Source organism: Pteropus alecto, unplaced genomic scaffold (assembly GCF_000325575.1).
Source record: "Pteropus alecto unplaced genomic scaffold, ASM32557v1 scaffold103, whole genome shotgun sequence".
In the NCBI taxonomy this organism is placed as follows: domain Eukaryota; kingdom Metazoa; phylum Chordata; class Mammalia; order Chiroptera; family Pteropodidae; genus Pteropus; species Pteropus alecto.
The window spans coordinates 9,659,726-9,680,616 of NW_006436288.1; the positions used below are offsets into that span (position 1 = coordinate 9,659,726).

General features: G+C 33.2%; 1 protein-coding gene across 1 annotated transcript in view; it reads right to left on the reverse strand.

Moving 5' to 3' along the window:
• Window positions 1–20,623, reverse strand: part of LMNTD1 (lamin tail domain containing 1) — a 162,609-nt gene extending 141,986 nt beyond the window's left edge. The window contains 3 exon segments of the mRNA XM_015589981.1: window positions 14,668–14,860; window positions 17,553–17,794; window positions 20,535–20,623. Coding sequence (XP_015445467.1) covers window positions 14,668–14,860; window positions 17,553–17,794; window positions 20,535–20,623 — 524 coding nt within the window.
• Between the last annotated feature and the right edge of the window lie 268 nt (window positions 20,624–20,891).

The window sequence follows — 20,891 nt, forward strand, 5'->3', positions numbered from 1 at the left end:
ATGTTGTGTATTGAAGGTCACAGTCAAAATATTTGAGGAATATCGTATTATCTCATTTAATTCTCATGACTCGGTAAGACAAGTACTATTTTTAGTCTCATTTTACAAATAAGGAAACAGGTTTAGAGAGATTAATTGCCATGTTCAAGGTCACTCAGTAAATGTTAGTGCTTGTTCTTCTGTTTCACTCAATTAGTAAAGTTTCAAAGAAGTATAATCCAACAATTCAAATTATTAAAATTCTGTGTACAACACATCAAGATTGCAGCTAAACTATAGAACCACAATCATTGAGAATCGCCTTAAGTCTGGCTGAACAGAAATCCTGTAACTAAGGATATACAGAAGAAGCCACTTTGAGACTGGTAGGAGGAGCAGAGATGCAGAACAGGCTGGTTCTCATATCCATGTGTGGTGGTTAAAAATCAGGAGAGTACCCAGCCCCATACCAGGCTCCCCAGCCCAGGGTTCCAGTGCCAGGAAGAGGAATCTCCATTACTTCTGGATGTGAAAAACAGCAAAAATTACGGCTGAGTAAGATGGAAGCCTTCTGGAGACCCAGGCATTCCTCTTAAAGGGCCTGTACAGACTTACTTGCTGATGGTCTTTCTCACTCTGAGCTCCAGCAGTGGGACAGCAGCTCGAAAGGTGCCATGGATATACTGGGAGAACTGAATTTTCTGGATTCAGGGCAAGGGCTGAAAGGGCATCTTACTGCCAGAAGAAGTGCTGGCAGAAGCCAGTGTTCCTTTGTTGAGCCCTCCCCTAACACAGCCTGCATGAGCAGAGTGCCATGTCTGACTCTCCATCAACCTAGCTAACATTTTTTACTCCACTCTGGTGATTCCCTGAGACCCTTCCCCACCCAACTTGTAGGCTCACTCAAGTCACTTCCAGTGTGTTTTTTTCCATCTACAGATTACTTTGTAACCCATATCAAGTGGCCCCGGAAAGGTCACAAGCAGTGGCTGAACTTGGCCTGAATCAGAGCTCCTCCCCAGAGGTCCCAGAACAAACACACCCAGTGACCAGCTTCAGACCACACCAGAGTACCACCCAGCTACTCCACAGATGACATATCCAAAAGGCAGACTTTGCAGGCATCAGAGTCAGTCTGTAGGGTCTGTTCCTGCACAACAGCTCCTCCATTGTATTCACGATTAGTCCTCAGAGCCAACCAGGCTGAGAGTCAATCCTTCTCATTGATGTGTCAACAGCAATCAAAGCTCAACTACAACAGGAGGGCACACACAACCCATACAAGGGAAACACCTGGAGCACCCAGCTCAGGTGACCAAGGAGACTGTTCTACTGGGCCACACAGGATACCTATTGCATTAGATAACTCTACCACATTTGGCAGACATAGCAGTTCTACCTCATACACAGAAACAAACACAGGAAGGCAGCTAATATGTAGAGATAAAGGAACATGTTCCAAATGAAAGAACATAACAAAGCTCCAGAAAAAGAACAAAACAAAATAAAGATAAGCAATCTTGCAGATGCAGAGTTTAAACACTAGTTATAAGGATGCTCAATGACATAAGTCAGAACTTCAGCAAAGAGATAGAAAACATAATAATGGAGATAGAAAAAATAAAAAAGAACCAGTCAGAAATGAAGAATACATTAAAAGGAATCAACAGTAGATTAGATGAAGCAGAGAATCAAATCAGCAATTTGGAAAATAAGGTAGCAGAAAACACTAAAAAGAAAAAAAACAGCAAAAAGAAAAAGATTCCAAAAAATAATGAATATAGTTTAAGGGGCCTCTAGGACCCTTAAATATCAAGTGTACCAACATTCATATCATAGGGGTACCAAAAGGAGAAGAGAGAGGAATTGAAAACATTTGAAAAAATAATGGTAGAAACTCCACTAACCTGGTGAAGGATATAGACATACAAGCTCAGGTAGTTCAGAGAGTCACAAACAAGATGAACCCAAACAGGCCCACACAAAGACATATCATAATTAAAGTGCCAAAGGTTGAAGACAAAGAGAAAATCTTAAAAGCAGCAAGAAAAAAAGCAATTAGTTACAGACAAGGAAACTCCCATAAGACCATCAGCTGATTTCTCAACAGAAGCTTTGTAGGCCAGAAGGGTTGGCAAGAAATATTCAAAGTGATTAAAAGAAAGGACTTACAACCAAGATTACCCAGCAAAGCTATCATTTAGAATCAAAGGATAGAAAAAGAGCTTCCCAGACGAGAAAAAGCTAAAGGAGTTCATCACCACCAAACCAGTATTACAGGAAATGTTAAAGAAACATTTTTAAGAAGAAGAAAAAAAATATGCATAATAAAATGGCAATAACTACATATCTTTCAATAATTACTTTAAATTAAATGGATTAAATGCTCCAATCAAAAGACAATGAGTGGCTGAATGGATAAGAAAACAAGACCCTTACATAGGCTGCCTATAAGAGACTCACTTCAGATTGAAAAATACACACAGATTGAAAGTAAAGGTATGGAAAAAGATATTTTGTGAAAATGGAAATTTAAAAAAAGAAAAAAAGCTAGAGTAATGATACTTATACCAGACAAAATAGATTTAAATCAAAGGGTATAATAAGAGACAAGACCTAGTAAATTCACTTCTGGGTATTTGAAGAAATCCAAAACACTAATTCAAAAAGACATATGCATCCATATGTTCATTGTAGCATTATTTACAATAGTCAAGATATGGAAGCAACCTGAGTCTATTAATAGATAAATGAGTAAAGAAGAAGTGGTGCATATGTATAATGGAATATTCCTGGGCCGTAAAAAAAGAATACAATTTTGCCATCTGCGGCAACATGAATAGACATAGACGGTATTATGCTAAGTGAAAAAAGTCAGACAGAGAAAGACAAGTACCATAGATTTCACTCTATGTGAAATCTAAGAAACAAAATGAATGAATGAAAAAAACAAAAACAAACTCATAGATACAGAGAAGATAGATAATTGCCAGATGGGTGGAGGGTTGGGGGATGTGCAAAAAAGTGGAAGGGATTAAGTACAAATTGGTAATTACAAAATAGTCATAGGGATGTAAAGTACAGCACAGGGAATATAGTCAATAATATTGTAATAACTATATATGGCGTCAGATAGGTTTTAGATTTATCAGAGTGGTCATTTGTACTTTATATAAATGTCTAATCACCATGTCGTATATCTGAAACTAATATGACATCGTATGTCAACTATAATTAAAAAATAAAAAAAATTTAAAAAATAAATAAAATAAAACCAATAAAAAAATAAATTCTGTATACACCCTGGTTATTAAGCACTGCTAGAAGACACACACTACACACACACATGTATAGATTGCTGCTATCAAATAAATGAGTGGTCTCCAACCACATCTGGCCTTTTAGTGATTCCCTTAGTGATTGGCAGGAAGTTGTGTTCTTGATGAAATGAGCCAGCGCCCTCTGCCATTCCCTCAACAATGTTCAAATTCCTGCCTCACATTTCCTCCATTCTTATTCTTAGCTAATGATCTCAGTTAGAACATAGGGCAATCAGAGAGAAGTTTGTTTTCTTGCATTCCACTCAGAAACAGGTTCACCTATTCACACATTTATCTCTTCTCTGTTCAGCCCACCTTGCATCAGTGGAAAAGGGACTCGTCTCCCAACTAAAGTGAAACTCTCTGGTTACCACCTCCTTGTGCTACCTCAATATCTCAGTCTATTCATTATTCTCCTTTTCTCCTTTAACACCAACTTCTCCCTCTAGACCACCTCTTCCCCACAACTATGTGCAAACCCTCAAAGTACTAGCACCTTAAAAAAGGAAAAAACAATCCTCCTCCAGCTTCCACTTCATAATGCTGTCACAACTAAGCTTTTGGAAAGACAGTGCCACTAATTCTTCACCTCTTATTCACTCCTCTACCCACTAGCATTTGCTTCTGCCTTAGATCAAGATTACCAATGCCCTCTCAGTTGGTGAATTGAGTGGTAACTTTTCAGTCGTTGTCTTTTTAAAAACTGAAGTATAATTAACATATACATATTAGTTTCAGGTGTACAGCATAATCATTCAATATTTGTATACATGGTAAAATTTACACCACAATAAATATAGTTAATGTCCATCATCATACATAATTACAAAAAAAATTTTTTTCTTATGATGAAAATCTTTAAGATATACCCTTTTAGCAACTTTCAAATATACAATACAGTATTATTAGCTATAGTCACCATGCTATACGTTACATCCCCATGACTTATTTTATAACTAAAGTTTGTACCTTTTGACCCATTTTGCCTACCCCCAACCTCCCATCTTTGGCAATCACCAATCTGTTCTCTGTATCTATGAGTTCAGTTTTGTGGTGTTTTTTTTTTTTTAATATTTCACGTATAAGTGATACCATATAGTATTTGTCTTTCTCTTTCTGACATTTCATTTAGCATAATGCTCTTGAGGTCCCTCATGTTGCAAAAGACAAGATTTCATTACTTTTATGGCTGAATAATATTCCATTGTGTATACATATGTATATAAATACCATATATATACAAACATGTATGTATATATGCCACAAATACGTGTGTGTGTGTATATATATATATATATATACACACACACACACATATATATCACATTTTCTTTATCCACTTATCCATCAGTGGATACTTAGGTTGCTTCCATATCTTGCTTCTTGTAAATATGTTGCAATAAACATAAAGGTGCATAACTTTTCGAGTTAGTGTTTTTGATTTGCTTAGTGTTTTGTTTTGTTATCTGGAAGTGGAATTGCTGTATCATCTGATAGTTCTATTTTTAATTTTTTGAGGAATCTCTAATCTGTTTTCCAGAGTGGCTGCACCAATTTACACTCCTACCATCTCAGTCTTTGTCTGAATGTCTTTGTGATATTCACTTCTGCCAGATATGTCCTCTTTTTTGGAACTCCTACCCTTGTTTCTCCAAGTCCACTATTTTCCTTCTGTTAGTCTGGCTGCTCCTTTTCAGTTTCTTTTTCAGATTTCTGCTTTTTTCCTTCATCTAACTCTTAAATGTTGATTGCTGGGATTCAATCCTTAACCTTTTTTATTCTAATCACACTCTAAATATATGATATCATCTATAAACAGGACTTTAGTAACCATTAATACATTGATGACTGCTAAATTTAAGTCTTTTCTCTAGATTGTTCTGCTGAGCTTCAGACCCATAAGAAACAATTGACACCAAGACCAAAAATGTACCTCTAAATCAACACGACCCAAACTAAATTCATCATTTTTGGAAAAGTGAGAAACCTATTCCAGTGAATTGTGTCATTTATTCTGTTGGCCATACCTAAAACTTTCATTATTTTCCCACTCTCTTATCCTTCTTGTCTTATCTGTGACCAAATTCTATTGACTCTACCTCTTTAGTATCTTCTACATACATCTCCTCCTCTCCATCCCAATTGCTGCTGTCTTCATAGGCTCTCATCATCTCTAAGTGATACTGTAACAGTGTCCTGACTGGTTTCTCCAGTTTTGCCTCCTTCCAACCATTCTCCATTTTGCTTCCAGAGCAATTTTGTACAAGGATAAATATTTTAATGTCTGACCATTTTCTTCCGGAGAAAATAACAACTTTACAGCAAGGAAACAAGGCTCCAACATAATCCGTCAGTCTCTTTAATTTTCTTTTTTTTTTCTACTTCTTACCTTTGCTTAAAATGTTACAAGAAAATTCTCAAAAGACTTGTGATAATTCATTCTATTATATGCTTTACCTACTGCCTGCACATGATATGCTATTTCCTCTTCTTCTTCTCTACATCTTTAACAACACAGGAAATTTTCAGACTTCTTAATACTTTCAGTATCACAGGTGAAAAATAGTATCTAAGTGTTATTTTAATTTTGTTTTTTTCCTGATTATAGTGAAATTGAATAACCTACTTATTGACCATTCAGTTTTCTTCTTCTGTGAATTGCATAGTCTGTTCATATTATTTGGTCTACTTCTAAAGGGTTATTTTAGTGCAAGGTAGGTACTAGATTAATTGGAGGAGCCACTTCATAAATTATATAAATGTCTAACCACTATGCTGTACACCTGAAACTAATATAAAATAATACTGAATGCCAACTCTAATTGAAAAATAAAAACCAAAAAAAGAATGTTCTTAAACTGCCAATCTTTATAACTCTAGGAACTAAAAAAAGAAGAACTAAACCCAAAGTGAAAGGAAGGAAGGAAATAATAAAGATTAGAGCAGAAACAAATAAAACAGACAATAGAAGAATGATAAATCAATGAAACTAAGAGCTGTTTTTTATAAAATATAAACAAAATTGACAAACCCTTAGCTAGACAAATGAAAAAAAAGGATGCAAAAAAAAAAAAATGAAATCAGAAAGAAAAAAGGAGACACTACAATGAATGATACAGAAATAAAAAAGATTATAAAGAATAATTATAAACAATTATATGTGGAAAAATCGAGTAATCTAGAAGAAATTGATAATTTTCTAGAAATATACAAACTATAAAGACTAAATCAAGAAGAAATAGCAAGTTTGAATGGACGAACAATAAGCAAGGAAATTGAATTAGTAATCAAGAATCTTCCAACAAAGAAAAGCCCGGAACCAGATGGCTTCATGAATGAAGTCTACAAAGCATGCACAGAAGAACTAATACCAACCCTTCTTAAACTCTTCCAAAAAAGAGAAAGAGAGGCAACCCTTTCAAACTCATTTTATGATGACAACACCTCTCTGATTCCAAAGCCAGAAAAGAAAACACAACAAAACTACATGCCAACATCCCTGAAAAACAGATGCAAAATCCTCAATAAAATACTAGCAAATTGAATTAACAATACATTAAAAGAATAATACATTATGACCAAGTGGGATTTATCCTTAGGATGCAAGTATGGGTCAAAATATAAAAACCAATGTGATATGCCTGATAACACAATGGACAATAAATATTATATGATCGCATTTTCTGCATCAGATGCAGCGAAAGCATTCAACAAAATTCAACATTCTTTTATGATAAAAACTCTCAATAAAATAGGTAAATAAGGAAAACGCCTCAGCACAATAAAGGCCATATATGAAAAACCCATAGCAAACATCATAGTCAGCGGGAAAAAAAACTAAAAACTTTTCTTCTAAGATCAGAACCAGGCAAAGATGCCCATTCTCGCCACTGCTTTCCAACACAGTAGTGGAAGTCCTAGCCAGAACGACCAGGCAAGAAAAATAAATAAAAGATGCAAAAATCAGAAGGGAAGAAGTAAATTATCTCTTTTTACTTGCAGATGACATGATCATATATGTAGAAAACACCATAGGCATAACAAAAAACTGTTAGAACTAATACATAAATTTAATAAAGTTGTAGGATACAAAATCAACATACGAAAGTCAGTGGGATTTCTATATACTAGCTAACCAGTTAGTTTATTAAATGACCAAAAGGGAAATTAAAAAACTATCCCATTTACATTAGCAATGAAAAGAATAATACTTAGGTATTAACTTAACCAAAAACGTAAAGGAATTGTACACTGAAAACTATAAAACACTGATGAAGAAAATTTTAAGAGGCACAAATAAATTGAAAAATAGTCAATGTTCATGGATTAGAACTATTGTTGTCAAATGTTCGTACTACTTAAAGTAATCTACACATTTAATGCAGTCTCTATCAAAATCTCAATGATAATTCTTTTTTAAAAAACAATCCTAAAATTCATATGGAACCATGAAAGATTTTAAATAACCAAAGCAATCTTGAGTAAGAAGTCATACTTCCTGACTTTAAATTATATCACAAGGTTAAAATAATTAAAACATATAGTACTGGCATAAAAACAGACATACAGACCAAAGGAACAGAATAGAGAACCCAGAAAGAAACCCAATGTTTAGGGTAAACTGATCTTCAACAAAGGAGCCAAGAACACACAATGGGGAATGGATAGCCTCTTTAATAAATGCTGGAATACTAGATATCTGTATATAAAAGAATGAAATTAGAACCCTACCTCACACCATACACAAAAATTAACTCAAAATAGGTTAAAGACTTAAACCTTAAGATTTAAAACCATGAAACTTCTAGAAGAAAACATAGAGAAAAACCTTCTTGACATTGATCTTGAAATAATTTCTTAGATATGACACCTAAAGCAAGGCAACAAAAGCAAATATAGGCAAATAGGATTACATCAAACTAAAAAGCTTTTGCACAGTAAAGGAAGCAATGAACAAAATTAAAAGGCAACCTACAGAATGGAAAAAAAAATTGGAAACCAGTTATCTTATACGGGTTAATAGCCAAAATATATAAGAAACTTATGTAACTTGATAGCAATAAAAGCAAATAATCTGATTTAAAAATGGGCAAAGGACCTACATAAATACCTAAGAAGAAAGTCAAGTCACTAACAGGTATGTGAAAATGTGTTCAGCATCATAAATTGTCAGGAAAATGTAAATCAAAACCACAATGGAATATCACCTTACACTTGCTAGGATGGCTAACAAAAATAAAAGATAAGTGCTGGCAAGGACATGAAGAAAAGGGAACTCTAGTACACTGTTGGTAAGATTGTAATTAGTAAAGCCATTATGGGAAACAGTATGGAGGCTCCTCAAAAAATTAAAACAAAACTACCATATTACCCAGCAATTCCACCTCTGGGTATGTATCCAAATGAAAGAAAATTAGGATGGAAAAAAGATATATGCACTCTCATATTTATTGCAGTTTTATTCACAGTAGCCAAGATATGGAAACAACTTAAATGTCCTTCAATGAATGAGTGGATTAAGAAATTGTAATACATATGCATACATATATATATATATACATATATATACATACATATATATACATATATATATACATACATATATATATAATACACACACACACAATAGAATATTATTCAGCCTATAAAAAAAAGAAATCCTGCTTTTAACATGGATTTTGACAACATGCGTGTTTGACAACGTGGGTGGAGGTGGAGGACATAAGGCTAAGCAAAATAAACATGATACAAAGAGAGAAATATTGCATAATCTCACTTATGTGGAATTTAGTTGAAAATAGGCAAATTCATAGAATCAGAGAGTAGAATAGGATGGTAGCTGCCAGAGGCTAGGGGAAAGGAAAAATGAGATAATGTGGTTCAAAGGGTACAACGTCTCAATTATGCAAAACAAATAAGTCCTAGAGATCTAATGTATAACATAGTGATGATAGTTAATAATACTGCATTGTATACTTGATAGATTTAAAATGTTCTCAATGCACATACACACACAAGTGATAACTATGTAGAGATGATAGAAACATTAATTAGCTGGAAAGTGGTGATCATTTCACAATATATATGTATATTAAAACATTAAGTTGTATGAGATCAAGAGCCCAGAAATAAACCTATGCATATGCAATCAACTAATTTTGACGAGGGAGCCAAAAATACTCAAAGGGGAAAGCATAGTTTTTTTAATAAATGATGCTGGGGAAACTGGATATTTACATGCAAAAAAGAAAAAAAAATGAAATTGGACCCCTATCTTATACTACTCACAAAAATTAACTCAAAATGGATTAAAGACTTAAATGTAAGATTTGTAACCATAAACTCCTAGAAGAAAATATAGGGGGAAAGCTCCTTGACATTAGCCTTGGTAAGCAGTTTTTGGATATAACACCAAAAACACCAGCAACAAAAACAAAAATCAAGAAGTAGAACTACATCAAACTAAAGAAGTTCTGCACAGCAAAATAAACAATCAATAAAATGAAAATGCAACTAACAAAATGGAAAGAAATATTTGCAAACTATATATTTGATAACTAAAATATATAAAATAGTAGCAGGAAGAAAACCTCACAAATAATCCAATTAAAAATGGAAAAAAGAATTCGAATAGACATTTTTTATAGAAGACATATAAATGGCCAACAGGTACATAAAAAGGTGCTCAACATCACTAATCGTCAGGGAAACCCAAGTCAAAACACAATGAGAAAACATCTCACACCTATTAGAATGGTTATTGTCAAAAAGACAAAAAATAACAAATGTTGGCAAGGATGTGAGGCAAAGGGAACCCTTAAGGCACTGTTGATGGGAATGTAAATTGGAACAGCCAATATGGAAAAAGATTAAAAATAGAACTACCATATGATCCAGCAATCCAATTTCTGGGTATTTTTCCAAAGGAAATGAAATTACTATCTTGTACAGCTATCTGCACCATCATGTTCATTATAGCATTATTCACAATGGCCAAGAAATAGAAACCAACTAAGTATCTACTGACACATGAAAAAGAAAGCATGGTATACATTTTATATAAATATATAAACTGGAAGATTATGCAGCCATAAAAATGAAGAAAATCCATTTGTAATAATGTGGGTAGGCCTTGAGGGTATTATGCTAAATGAAATAAACCGGACAGATAAAGACGAATACTGTATGGTTGTCTCGCTTACATGTGGAATCTAAAAAAGCTGAATTCATAGAACCAAAGATTAGAATGGTGTTTAACAGGGATGGGAAGGAGGGTAAAGGAAATGGGAGAGATGTTGGTCAAAGAATACAAACTTTCAGTTGTAAGATAAATAAGTTTTGAGGATCTAATGTACAGCATGCTGATTATAGTTAACAATACTGTATTATATATTTAAAAATTGCTAAAAGAATAGGTCTTAAATGTTCTTATAACACACAAAAAAGAGTAATTATGTGAGGTAATGGATGTGTTAACTAATCTTACTATGGCAATCACTTCATAATACATATGCATATCGAATCATCATGTTGTACACTTTAAACTTACACAATGTTATATGACAATTATATCTCTAAAAAAATAAAAAAGAAAAAATCAAGTTGTACATCTTAAGTATATACAATTTTATATCAATGATATCTCAATAAAACTGTTAAAAAAAAAACTGAATAATTCCTCACAAGCAAATCCATACTACAAGAAATGTTAAAGAAGGAAAACATGAGTTATAGACAAAAAAACAAAATAAAACAAAACAAAACAAAAACACTAAAAAAGTACTGCAAAGCAGTGAAAATATAAGGGTAAATATAAAAGATATTTTTCTTATCCTTCAAATTTCTTTTGAAAGTTGATTAAACAAAAACAACTATGGATTATGGGGTTTATAACATATGTACAAGTAAAATATGTGATGCAAAAGCTGGGAAGAAAGAAATAAAAGTATAGTATTATAAGGCTCTTATACTATATGTGAAGTGGTATAATATCATTTGAAGGTAGTCTGTGATAGACTTAAGATGTATCCTATAAACCTGAAAGGAACCACTAAAATATCAGAATTAAAGCTAATGAGCCAGCAATGAAGATAAAATAAAATTAATAAGAATTAATTCAAAAGACAGAAAAAGGGGGAAAAGAAAACAGAGCAGTTGGAACAAACAGAAAACAAGATAGTAAGATAGTAGACTTAACCCTAACCATATTAAATTACTTTAAATGTAAATGGTTTAAATGCTCAAATTAAAAGACAGATTTTTAGATTGGATAAAAGAGCAAGTTCCAACTAAATGCTATATACAAAACATGCACTCTGAATATAAAGACACAAATAGGTTGAAAGTAAAAGAATAGAAAAAGACTCACCATGCTAACACCAGTAAAAAGAAAGCTGGAGCGGCTATACTAATGTCAGATATAGTAGATTTACAAGCAAAGAGTAATACCAGGGATAAAAAAGACCATTTCATAATGATATAGAGATTAATTCATCAAGAGGATATAACAATCTTAAATGTCTGTGCACCTAAATAACAGAGCTTACAAAGCAAAAACCGATAGAACTGTAAGGAAAAATCAACAACACAATAGCAGTCAGAGATTTTAACAATGCTTTCTCAATAATTGATAGAAATAATAGACATAAAATCAGCAAAAAGACAATAGATTTAATACCATCAACTAATTTGAACTGATTGACATTTATGAAACACTCTACTCAACAACAACAACAGAATATATATTTTTTGTAAGTATACCCAGAACATTTACTAGAATAGACAATATCCTGGTTATAAAACAAGTCTCGATACATTTAAAAGGACTTAAGTCATACAAACTATGTTCTTTGACCACTATGGAATTTAATTAGAGACTAATAAGAAAAAGATATCTGGAGAATTATTGAAAATAATTCTGGGAAATCTATAAAATATTTGGTAACTAAATAATACACTTTTTATTACTTGAGGATTAAAGAAATAAAAATGAAAATTAGAAAGTATTTGAACTGAATGAAAATGAAAATACAACATATCAAAATTTGAGGGATGCCACTAAGACTTTACTTAGAGGAAAATTTATAGTACTAAATGCTTATAGGAGAAGAGAAAAAGGTACGAAATCAATGAGCTCAGCTTTCACCTTGAGAAACTAGAGAAAGAAAAGCAAATGAAACCTAAAGTAGGCAAAAGGGAATACAGATCAGAATAGAAATCAATGAAATAGAAAACAAAACCAAACAAAACAAAAATAGAGAAAAATGAATGAAACCAAACACTGGTTGTTTGAGAAGCTCAAGAAGACTGATAACTTTTATGCAAGATTGATCAGGAAAAGGAGGAGACACATATAATCAGTACCAGCAATAAGAAATGTGACATCACCACAGATTCTGTAGATACTAAAGGATAACAAGGAAATATTATGAATGATTTCATGACAATATTTCTGACAACTTAGATAAAATGAACAAATTCCTTGAAAGACACAAATTATCCAAGTTCACTCAAGAGGAAATAAATAACCAAAATATCCTGATATCTATTTTGAAGAAATAGAACTTGTAGGTAAAAACCTTCCCACAAAGAAACCCCAGGCCCAGATGGCTTTACTGATAAATTCTATAAAAACATTTAAGGAAAAAAAATATTATTTCTAAACAAACTCTTCTAGAAAATAAAAGAGGAGGGAATATATCCAATTCATTCTATGAAGCAAACATTACCTTATACCAAAGCAGACAAAGACATTACAGGAAAAGAAGACTACAGACCAATATTCTTCACAGACATAGATGTAAAAGTCTGAATTCAACTATATATTAAAAGGATAAACATTATGACCAAATGGGGTTGATTCCAAGAGTGTAGGTTTGTTTTAACATTAAAAAACAAACATATGATCATCTTAATAGATGTGTAAAAAGCATTTGACAAAATCCGACAATTATTTATAATATTCATTGCCACAGATTAAATATTTTAAATCACAATCCTGTCACATCTCTGTTTGAAACTTTCCCATTGCTTCCCATAGTGAAGTCCAAATTCCTCAGTCTGATATTAAAGGCTGACTATGATCTGTCCCCAGCTCTGGCCCTAACCTTATTATATCTCTTTGGGCACTGTTCAGTGTAGCCATGCTTTAAAATGCCTTGTACCTGACCTTAGCTTTTCTGCCTCCTTCACTTGGTTTACGTGCTCTTTGCTCTAGGCTAGTGGTTCCAAGCCCATGCTGTACATTAGAATTACCGTGGGATTAAAAAGACACATACACAATTAGTTCCCAATTCTACCACTAGAAATTCTGACTCAAAGTCTGGGGTAGGGCCAGGAGATTAACAGCTCCCCAGGTGATTTATGTAAGTAGAATTGAGAACTAATATGCTAGAATGCTCTCACAGACTATATATTTTCATATTCAAAATTAACTTATCCCTTCACAATATTCTAAGCAATAACTCCTTCACAAAATCTTTCCAGATCATCTGCTCAAAGAAAGTTCTCCTTTGAATGCCTTGATACTTTATTTGCCTCTCTCTTGATCCTTACCTGCAAGTCATCCCTGATCTCAATGGAAGTTCTTAAAATCACATTCATAAGTTTTGTGTTTTTTTTGAAATTTTGTCCCCCCAAATTCATCATATTTAACATGGTAGGTACTGAATAAATAATTTAAGAGTTTTCAGATGGTTGAAAGAATGCTTAGGTATTCACTACAGTTAGATGGTAATAGTGATTGATTTTTAAAAATCTGACCTAAGGCAGAAAAAGTTTCTTTTATGTCTGATTTTCAAGTCTGGCTAACAATTTCTTGTAACCCTATATGTCAACAGGTATTCATTACTAACAATTTACAATTCTATCTGTTGTTCATACAACAAAAAAAGCAGGATAACATAAATGTATAGATGAGTCAGCTTTTTAGTTCTAATATCAACTCTCTTCCTGAACAATTATTTTTTCCATAGATACTAATACCATGAAAATGAATCGAGTTAAAAGTCCAACCTTTCTCCTTCTATCTTGAACTTCAGATCCTAGTAGGAGGAAAAAAGATACTAAGTCTGTCTGATAATTTGCCAATAATAAAAAAGGTCCTTGAATAATTGGGTTGACTTTATTTATAGGGATTATGTAGTGCTGTTTTCTCTGGCATCTGTGAAGAATTAACATTCCTTGTGTGGTTTCTTAGAAAGTTATCTCGATTCCTTTTAACTCTCAGAACATGAAACAGTTATATTTCAATAATTGCTTAAGATTTTAGATGAAATCATGGATCTCACAACAGCTTAGAACTGTTTCCTACTGATTTATTGCTCCTAACCCAATAGAAGATATTAAATAATTCAAATAGAATATGTACCTGGATCTAGATTGGCTCACTTCTTTAAGAATCATAGAAAAGTGCTTCCAGCCTTTCTCGGTTTGGAATGACTGTGCAAGAAATTTCTTTGGATCACCAAACAAAGATTGGAAATAATCCTCCCCTTCTCCAGTCACAGCTGGCTCAAAAGCATGAACCGACAGAGTCTTTTCACTTACGAATCTGCTGACTCCTTTCAAAGAAATCAAAGAGGAAAGCAACGGAAAGAGAAGTAAATAAGAGGACATTAAAAGAACTCAAAGCCACTATTGTTATTCTTTGCCTCTACAAAACTATATTCTTTATATAGTTTACTGTCATTGCCAAACTGAAGAAGATAGTTAAAAGCTTTAAACCAAAGTCTATAAAATAACCAGTAATTGATTATTTTTAGTGATAACTCAATTCCTAGAAATTATTTCAGTTACCTTAAACTATCAATTATATTATCAGTGTAATGACTACTTAACTGGTTATATAGTTGTACTAGAAGCATACACATTTTTGAATAGGTAGAACATTTGAGTCATTCAAATTTCAATTTGTTATATATAAATACAGCTTTATTCTATTTCATATTAGCTATTCTCTCCAAATTACTACCCATAAATTAAAGCTTCAAATGAGTCCTTTACTATCAATGGTTAATACTTTTGCCAGGTAAAGACTTAAATTTCCTCTCATCAACTAAAATACTTTATTAGAAAGATAAAGTAATGCTTAAACAGATTCTAGTATTTTTTTGGAAATCTGCTCCTTTAAAATTCTCACTATTAAGATTCAAACACAAAATAGATTTAATTATTTTTCACAGAAAGAACCTTGCTGGATAAATATAATAATGTATCTGCAAAGAGAGAGTAACACTACAAAGAGGCATCATGATGAAGTGGATAGAGTAATATGTCTTAGGTTTAGACAGTCACTTACTAAACCAACTGATTGAAACTTGCCTATCCTCAGTTTTCCTGAACATAAAATAAGGATAATACTACTTTGATAAGGTGATATAAAGGTTGAAGCTAATGTAGGTAAGTGTCTAGCAGTGTCTGGTATTTAGCAGGTATTCAATAAATGATGGCTATTGTTGTAGTATAGGTGCTTTGGTTGATGTGACCCTGGGTCCAAAACCATCAGAGATTAACACAATCTAGAGTTTGCCTTATATTCTTGTAACTTTAATAAAACCAAAGGGAGGTGAAAGATAAAAAGAATAAACTCAGAGTTCCTAAAGAGGATTCCTCAAAATATTTTGCTTAGAAGAAATGTTTGGAATTAAATTAGTGTATTCCCAGTTAAGTATTTACTTAATTCTTAAATTACTTTGGGGAAGGAGAATGTATAGTGCAGCTCTTTTAATAGATCATTCTGAGGGATGAAAACCTTTGTATCCTAAAAGGAAAGTAGACACATCAATTTTAGTCCCAGTTGTTATTTCATCTAGAGGAAAAGATGGAAATAAACACAGCAAACTCAGATATCTTTCTACAGAAGCAGAATCTACAGTAACTGAAGGAGAAGTCTACATCCTAGCTGAACTCTCATCTTGCAAGGGGAAGCCATTCTATTTTTTTTTTTTTCACTAATACTAGAAGCTTTCAGTTTAACCCAAATATAGAACATGTGCCATAATAACACAGTGCCAAAGGATGGAAAATATCCCCTCTCTAGATGTAAAATCTGTATTTTCACTTTTAAGCATATAGATTTGGTCATTGCTAAATGTCGGCATGAACTTAGGAGGTTTCTTTGAAAAGAGTGTCTTAGGCATGCAAACAATAATGCACAGGGAAAATGACAATAATAGCAGTAGGTCAAAATCCTATATAACATTGTGTCAAAGGCTTCGGGAACAAAATCAAATAGAAATAAGAAGCAGCCAGGCTGTATAAGTCCACAGGATGGTAGAGGAAAATGGAGGTATCAAATGGTAAAGAGTGTGTTTGTGCTACCGGTTTTGAGACTTGATAGTTGACTGGTAATTGAAATATAAATCCAAATGTAGCCTATTCTATGAGAAAGTGCTTACAGATATGTTCAGATTCATAACTAATTTTTATTGAGTATTTACTATGTGCTAGGTGATTTTCATAAATGTTTAATCTTTAGAATAGCCCTGTGAAATTGGTATTTTAATCCCCATTTTGCACTTACAGAAAATGGGACTCAGAGATGCTAAAATACCTTACCTAACATCTCATATTGCAGGGAGCAGAAAGGTAGTTTGGACCCAGGTTCTTTGTTTCCAAGGACAGTATTCATTTCAGTAAACTATAACATACCCTCAAAGTTTCCTAAACTTTAGTTGATAGATGAGGAATAAAAACTCAGCAGCATGGGTGTTGCTGAGAGCATTGTTGGCAACTGCCAAAACTTTACTTCTTCCTACTATACTACTGCTTTTGTTTTCCTCTCCTTCAAATTTTTTATTGTTTCTCTCTTTTCTCTCAGCCATTTTACCCGCTCCATTTTTCTTCTTTTATCTATTTGTCTTTCCCTCACCAAAGCCCTAAATCTCCTAAAGGCACAAACTACACAAGACATTGCTTGACCTTTCTGTTAGCATTCAGAGGAAGGGAAGTTACTGTCATACATTAGAACTTTAAGTTATCTAGTAATTCCAGAACATCTAAGCAGTCAACCCATGAACCATTATGAAAACTCAAGATTTTTTAATCACGAGGATGATATATTTGGCCACATATATTTTTATGACTGGAATATGACTCCAGTGCAAGGACCAATAGTGAGCGTAGTCATGTTACTCTGCATAGGACATTAAGAAATTATTACTATTAGAGACAAATAATAAAACATTATTCTGGCATCTAAACACATATACACTTTAAAAATAGTCTAAAAAATTTGGTGCGTGTTTTGCTTACCTAAGTTGCTTTCTAACTGGCAATGGTTCACTATAGTTGATTTTGGAGACTTTAACGCAGTTGTTGATGTAAGTACACTTACTCCACTAATCTGAGGGCTAGACAGATTGTAACTGAGAGGAGTTTCATAGGATAAAAACCGTGACAATGGCAGTATTGTGATATTTGAATCTGCTTCAGTTGGAAAAAAATGTACTAAAGATGTCTGTGTCCTTTGGAGGTCGACATGTGTACCTTCTCTTCTGTGTACGAAAAAATTAATAAATTTTAATAAATTAGAGAAAGTCAAAATGAATAGACTATGACATGAAGCATGAACTATCATTATTATCCAGAGTTCTGCTTTTCAAAGATACTATGCATCTGACATAAGCACAAAAACATTTTATATTTCTAGTTTTAATAATCTAAACACTTTAGTATCAAGTCAAGACATGCTTTATTCCTATTTTCTACTTAAAAATCAGTAAATTCCTACTGTAGATGGTTTTGAAAAAGTATAAAAGTAGAAAGAAGAAAATAAAAATCAACCAAAATATCACCATTTTCTTTCAGGCTTTTAAATGCATTTTTTTTTATGCAAAACTGAGACTCTATAAACCATTTATACCTTACTTTTATCATTCATTATATCATATTTCTTCTTTCAATTAACATAAAATTGGAATTTCTATTATAATTTCCTTTAACTCCTGCTGCTGAACTAATTTTCCTATATTTATAAAGATTCTAGTGTTAATGTCTACTTTTAAATAGACTCTGCAAATTAATAACTATAAACAGTACACATGTATACATATGTGTGTATGTGTGTGTGTGTGAATGTTGAAGAGAATGGCAGAAATGAGGGAGAAAAAAGACTTAATTTCCAGGTACTATTTTTATAAGTAAATCTTCCTATGAACAAAGATTTCTCTTTCTTTTTTTATAAATATAGAAGCATTTGTTAACTAGTGCACAGTCATTTAAACAAAGTCTCTAAACTACAGTATAATTATTTTACAAGTAAAACAATATTCTCATGGCATGGCTCATGAAAAGCCTTATGACAACTATGTTTTATGAGTCACACTCTTCTCAGTAAATGAAAAGCAATCAGCATGCCTGTGTGTGCGAGCGTGCATGTGAATGTTTAATGCTTGAATTGTGAACAAAGTTCTGAGGTCCAAAACTTTTTAGCTTTCTGAAAAACTGAATGAACGGCCAGCAGTTCAAGCACCTCCTTTCTGGGGGACACATATCCACTGCAATTCAAGAGCTAAGTTTTTTACCTCCATGGGTCGTCTCTATTTTGATCTCTTTGTTTTCCAGAGTTCCTAGAAAGTTATTTTAGCCAGTCTTGTGTTTTTTTTTTTTGTTTTTTTGTTTTGTTTTGTTTTTTTTTTCTCAAACATTCCCACAAGGGAACAGCGTCTGGAGCTTCCTAATCTGCCATGTTGCTGATGTCAGTTTCACTCTCTCTGTTTACCAAGAGGTAGTCACAATCATTTTGTTCTACATTTTATAAGTTCCTTCATCAGCTTTGTACTCAAAATCAGACTTCTCTAAATGTACCTTGCAGAAGGCATAGAAATCTCAGGCAAATTATTTTTTTATAATTAAATGGCATAGGCTTTGAAAATTGCATTATTAGCCCAGTACTTATTATTAAGCCTGAGCACTTGCCATGCTGCTGATACCCCAAGCACTCATCTTTGTCAGAAAAGCTCTAACTCATGAAGATACACTTGAGGATGACTGTTGTGGTAGTGGGAAGGAGACTACAGAGATCGATTGGCAAATTACAAATATTTCATCTCTGTTCAACCTGAGACAGGCTCACATGACATGATTTCTCCTCAATACTGGCTAGAATAAGCAGGAAAGTACTTTTTTTCGTTCAAAGTTCCTTACATCTGGGTTTCATTACAAATAAACTGGTTATATCTTTCCAGCATGTTCATTTCATAAGCCCTAATTTTTTTTTCTTCCTCCAGTAAAACAATAGCGTTTCCAAATAAACTTAATTCCACAAAAAATTCCCAATAAGCCTTTGCAAATGTAGCAATCAAAGAAGTCTGGCCTAGGGCCGTGGGGTGTTCTTATTTTTGTATTTGAATAAGAAACTTCTAATGGCTGCATGCACCTTTGGAAGAGCTGAAATATTTCAGGAAGAGATGTGTGTGAGGCAGCCCATTGTCTGAAAACCCTGCACTCACAAACCTATTAGATTCCTTTTGGAAGATGAGAGGTTTGACCTAGTGCTTGGTTAGCTTTCCCGTTAGCATATGGTATTTTCCAAGCTCCTTCTTGGTATTTTGCTCCCTCTGTAATTGATTAGCACTAAACCAGAGGCAGTTATAAAAGGGCAATTCCAGCATTTCAGTGTTATTTTGGAAGATGCTGAATTGGTAATAATGACAACGATCATCTCTCAGATGACCTCTAAAACAAATATTTTAAAAAATGGACAAACTGAACAGTAAATGCAGGACATCTAAGTTCAGAGTAACATTAGCTTTAAGTTGTGTAAATTCAATACTATAGGTCATTTTTTCTTTTTAGAAAACATTGGAAAACCAATGCTACTTCTTTAGTTGATAGATGGTTTACATTAGTAGTATAAACAGGGAGTTGTAGCTTTTATTTAACATACTCACAGACATTTCCAAAACAAAAATTCTCTAGCAATTCTCTGTCCTGAGCTCAGTAAAGTAGTTCTAAAGAAATTATCTGCCAATTGCCTTAACATGTTAGACATTAGCTTTGGACTCTCAACCAGAGATGAAGATCTGTCTAGGAACATTTTTATATTACTAAAGGACTGAACCTTATAAAACAGTGGTTGGTGAAATAGTTGTATGTTATAATTAATTAATTTTAGAAAATGTGTGGAATCAATTGTTGTTCTAACTACTTCATTAGATGTTTTGAAACAAGAAGTCAAGTACTCCATCATTATCTTCTAAAACACAAATGTCCTCTCATTTGAGCCATTCTTACTGTGCTTGTTTCTTCATTTTATCTTTCTGCTCATGGACTTCACTCTGAAGGGTCCCTGAAGTTTCCAGAATGGCTTATGTGTCTTTCATCTTGGCTAGAAGAGAAGTCTCTTTTCTTTCCTGGTAAAACAGATCATGACATTAGGCAATGAATATAGCTGAGGTTCAAGCGAGATTTTCTTTTTCAAGTGACCTCACCTGTTAATCTAATTACCTTAAAGCACCTTTCAGATTTAATGATTTCTTTACCAAGCTGGTGTCGGGACCAGGATTCTAATGGGAATATGAGAGGCCTGACATAGCCAATACTGATACTGGCTAAGGATATTAGACAAATGAAGGTGAAGGGGTGACACAT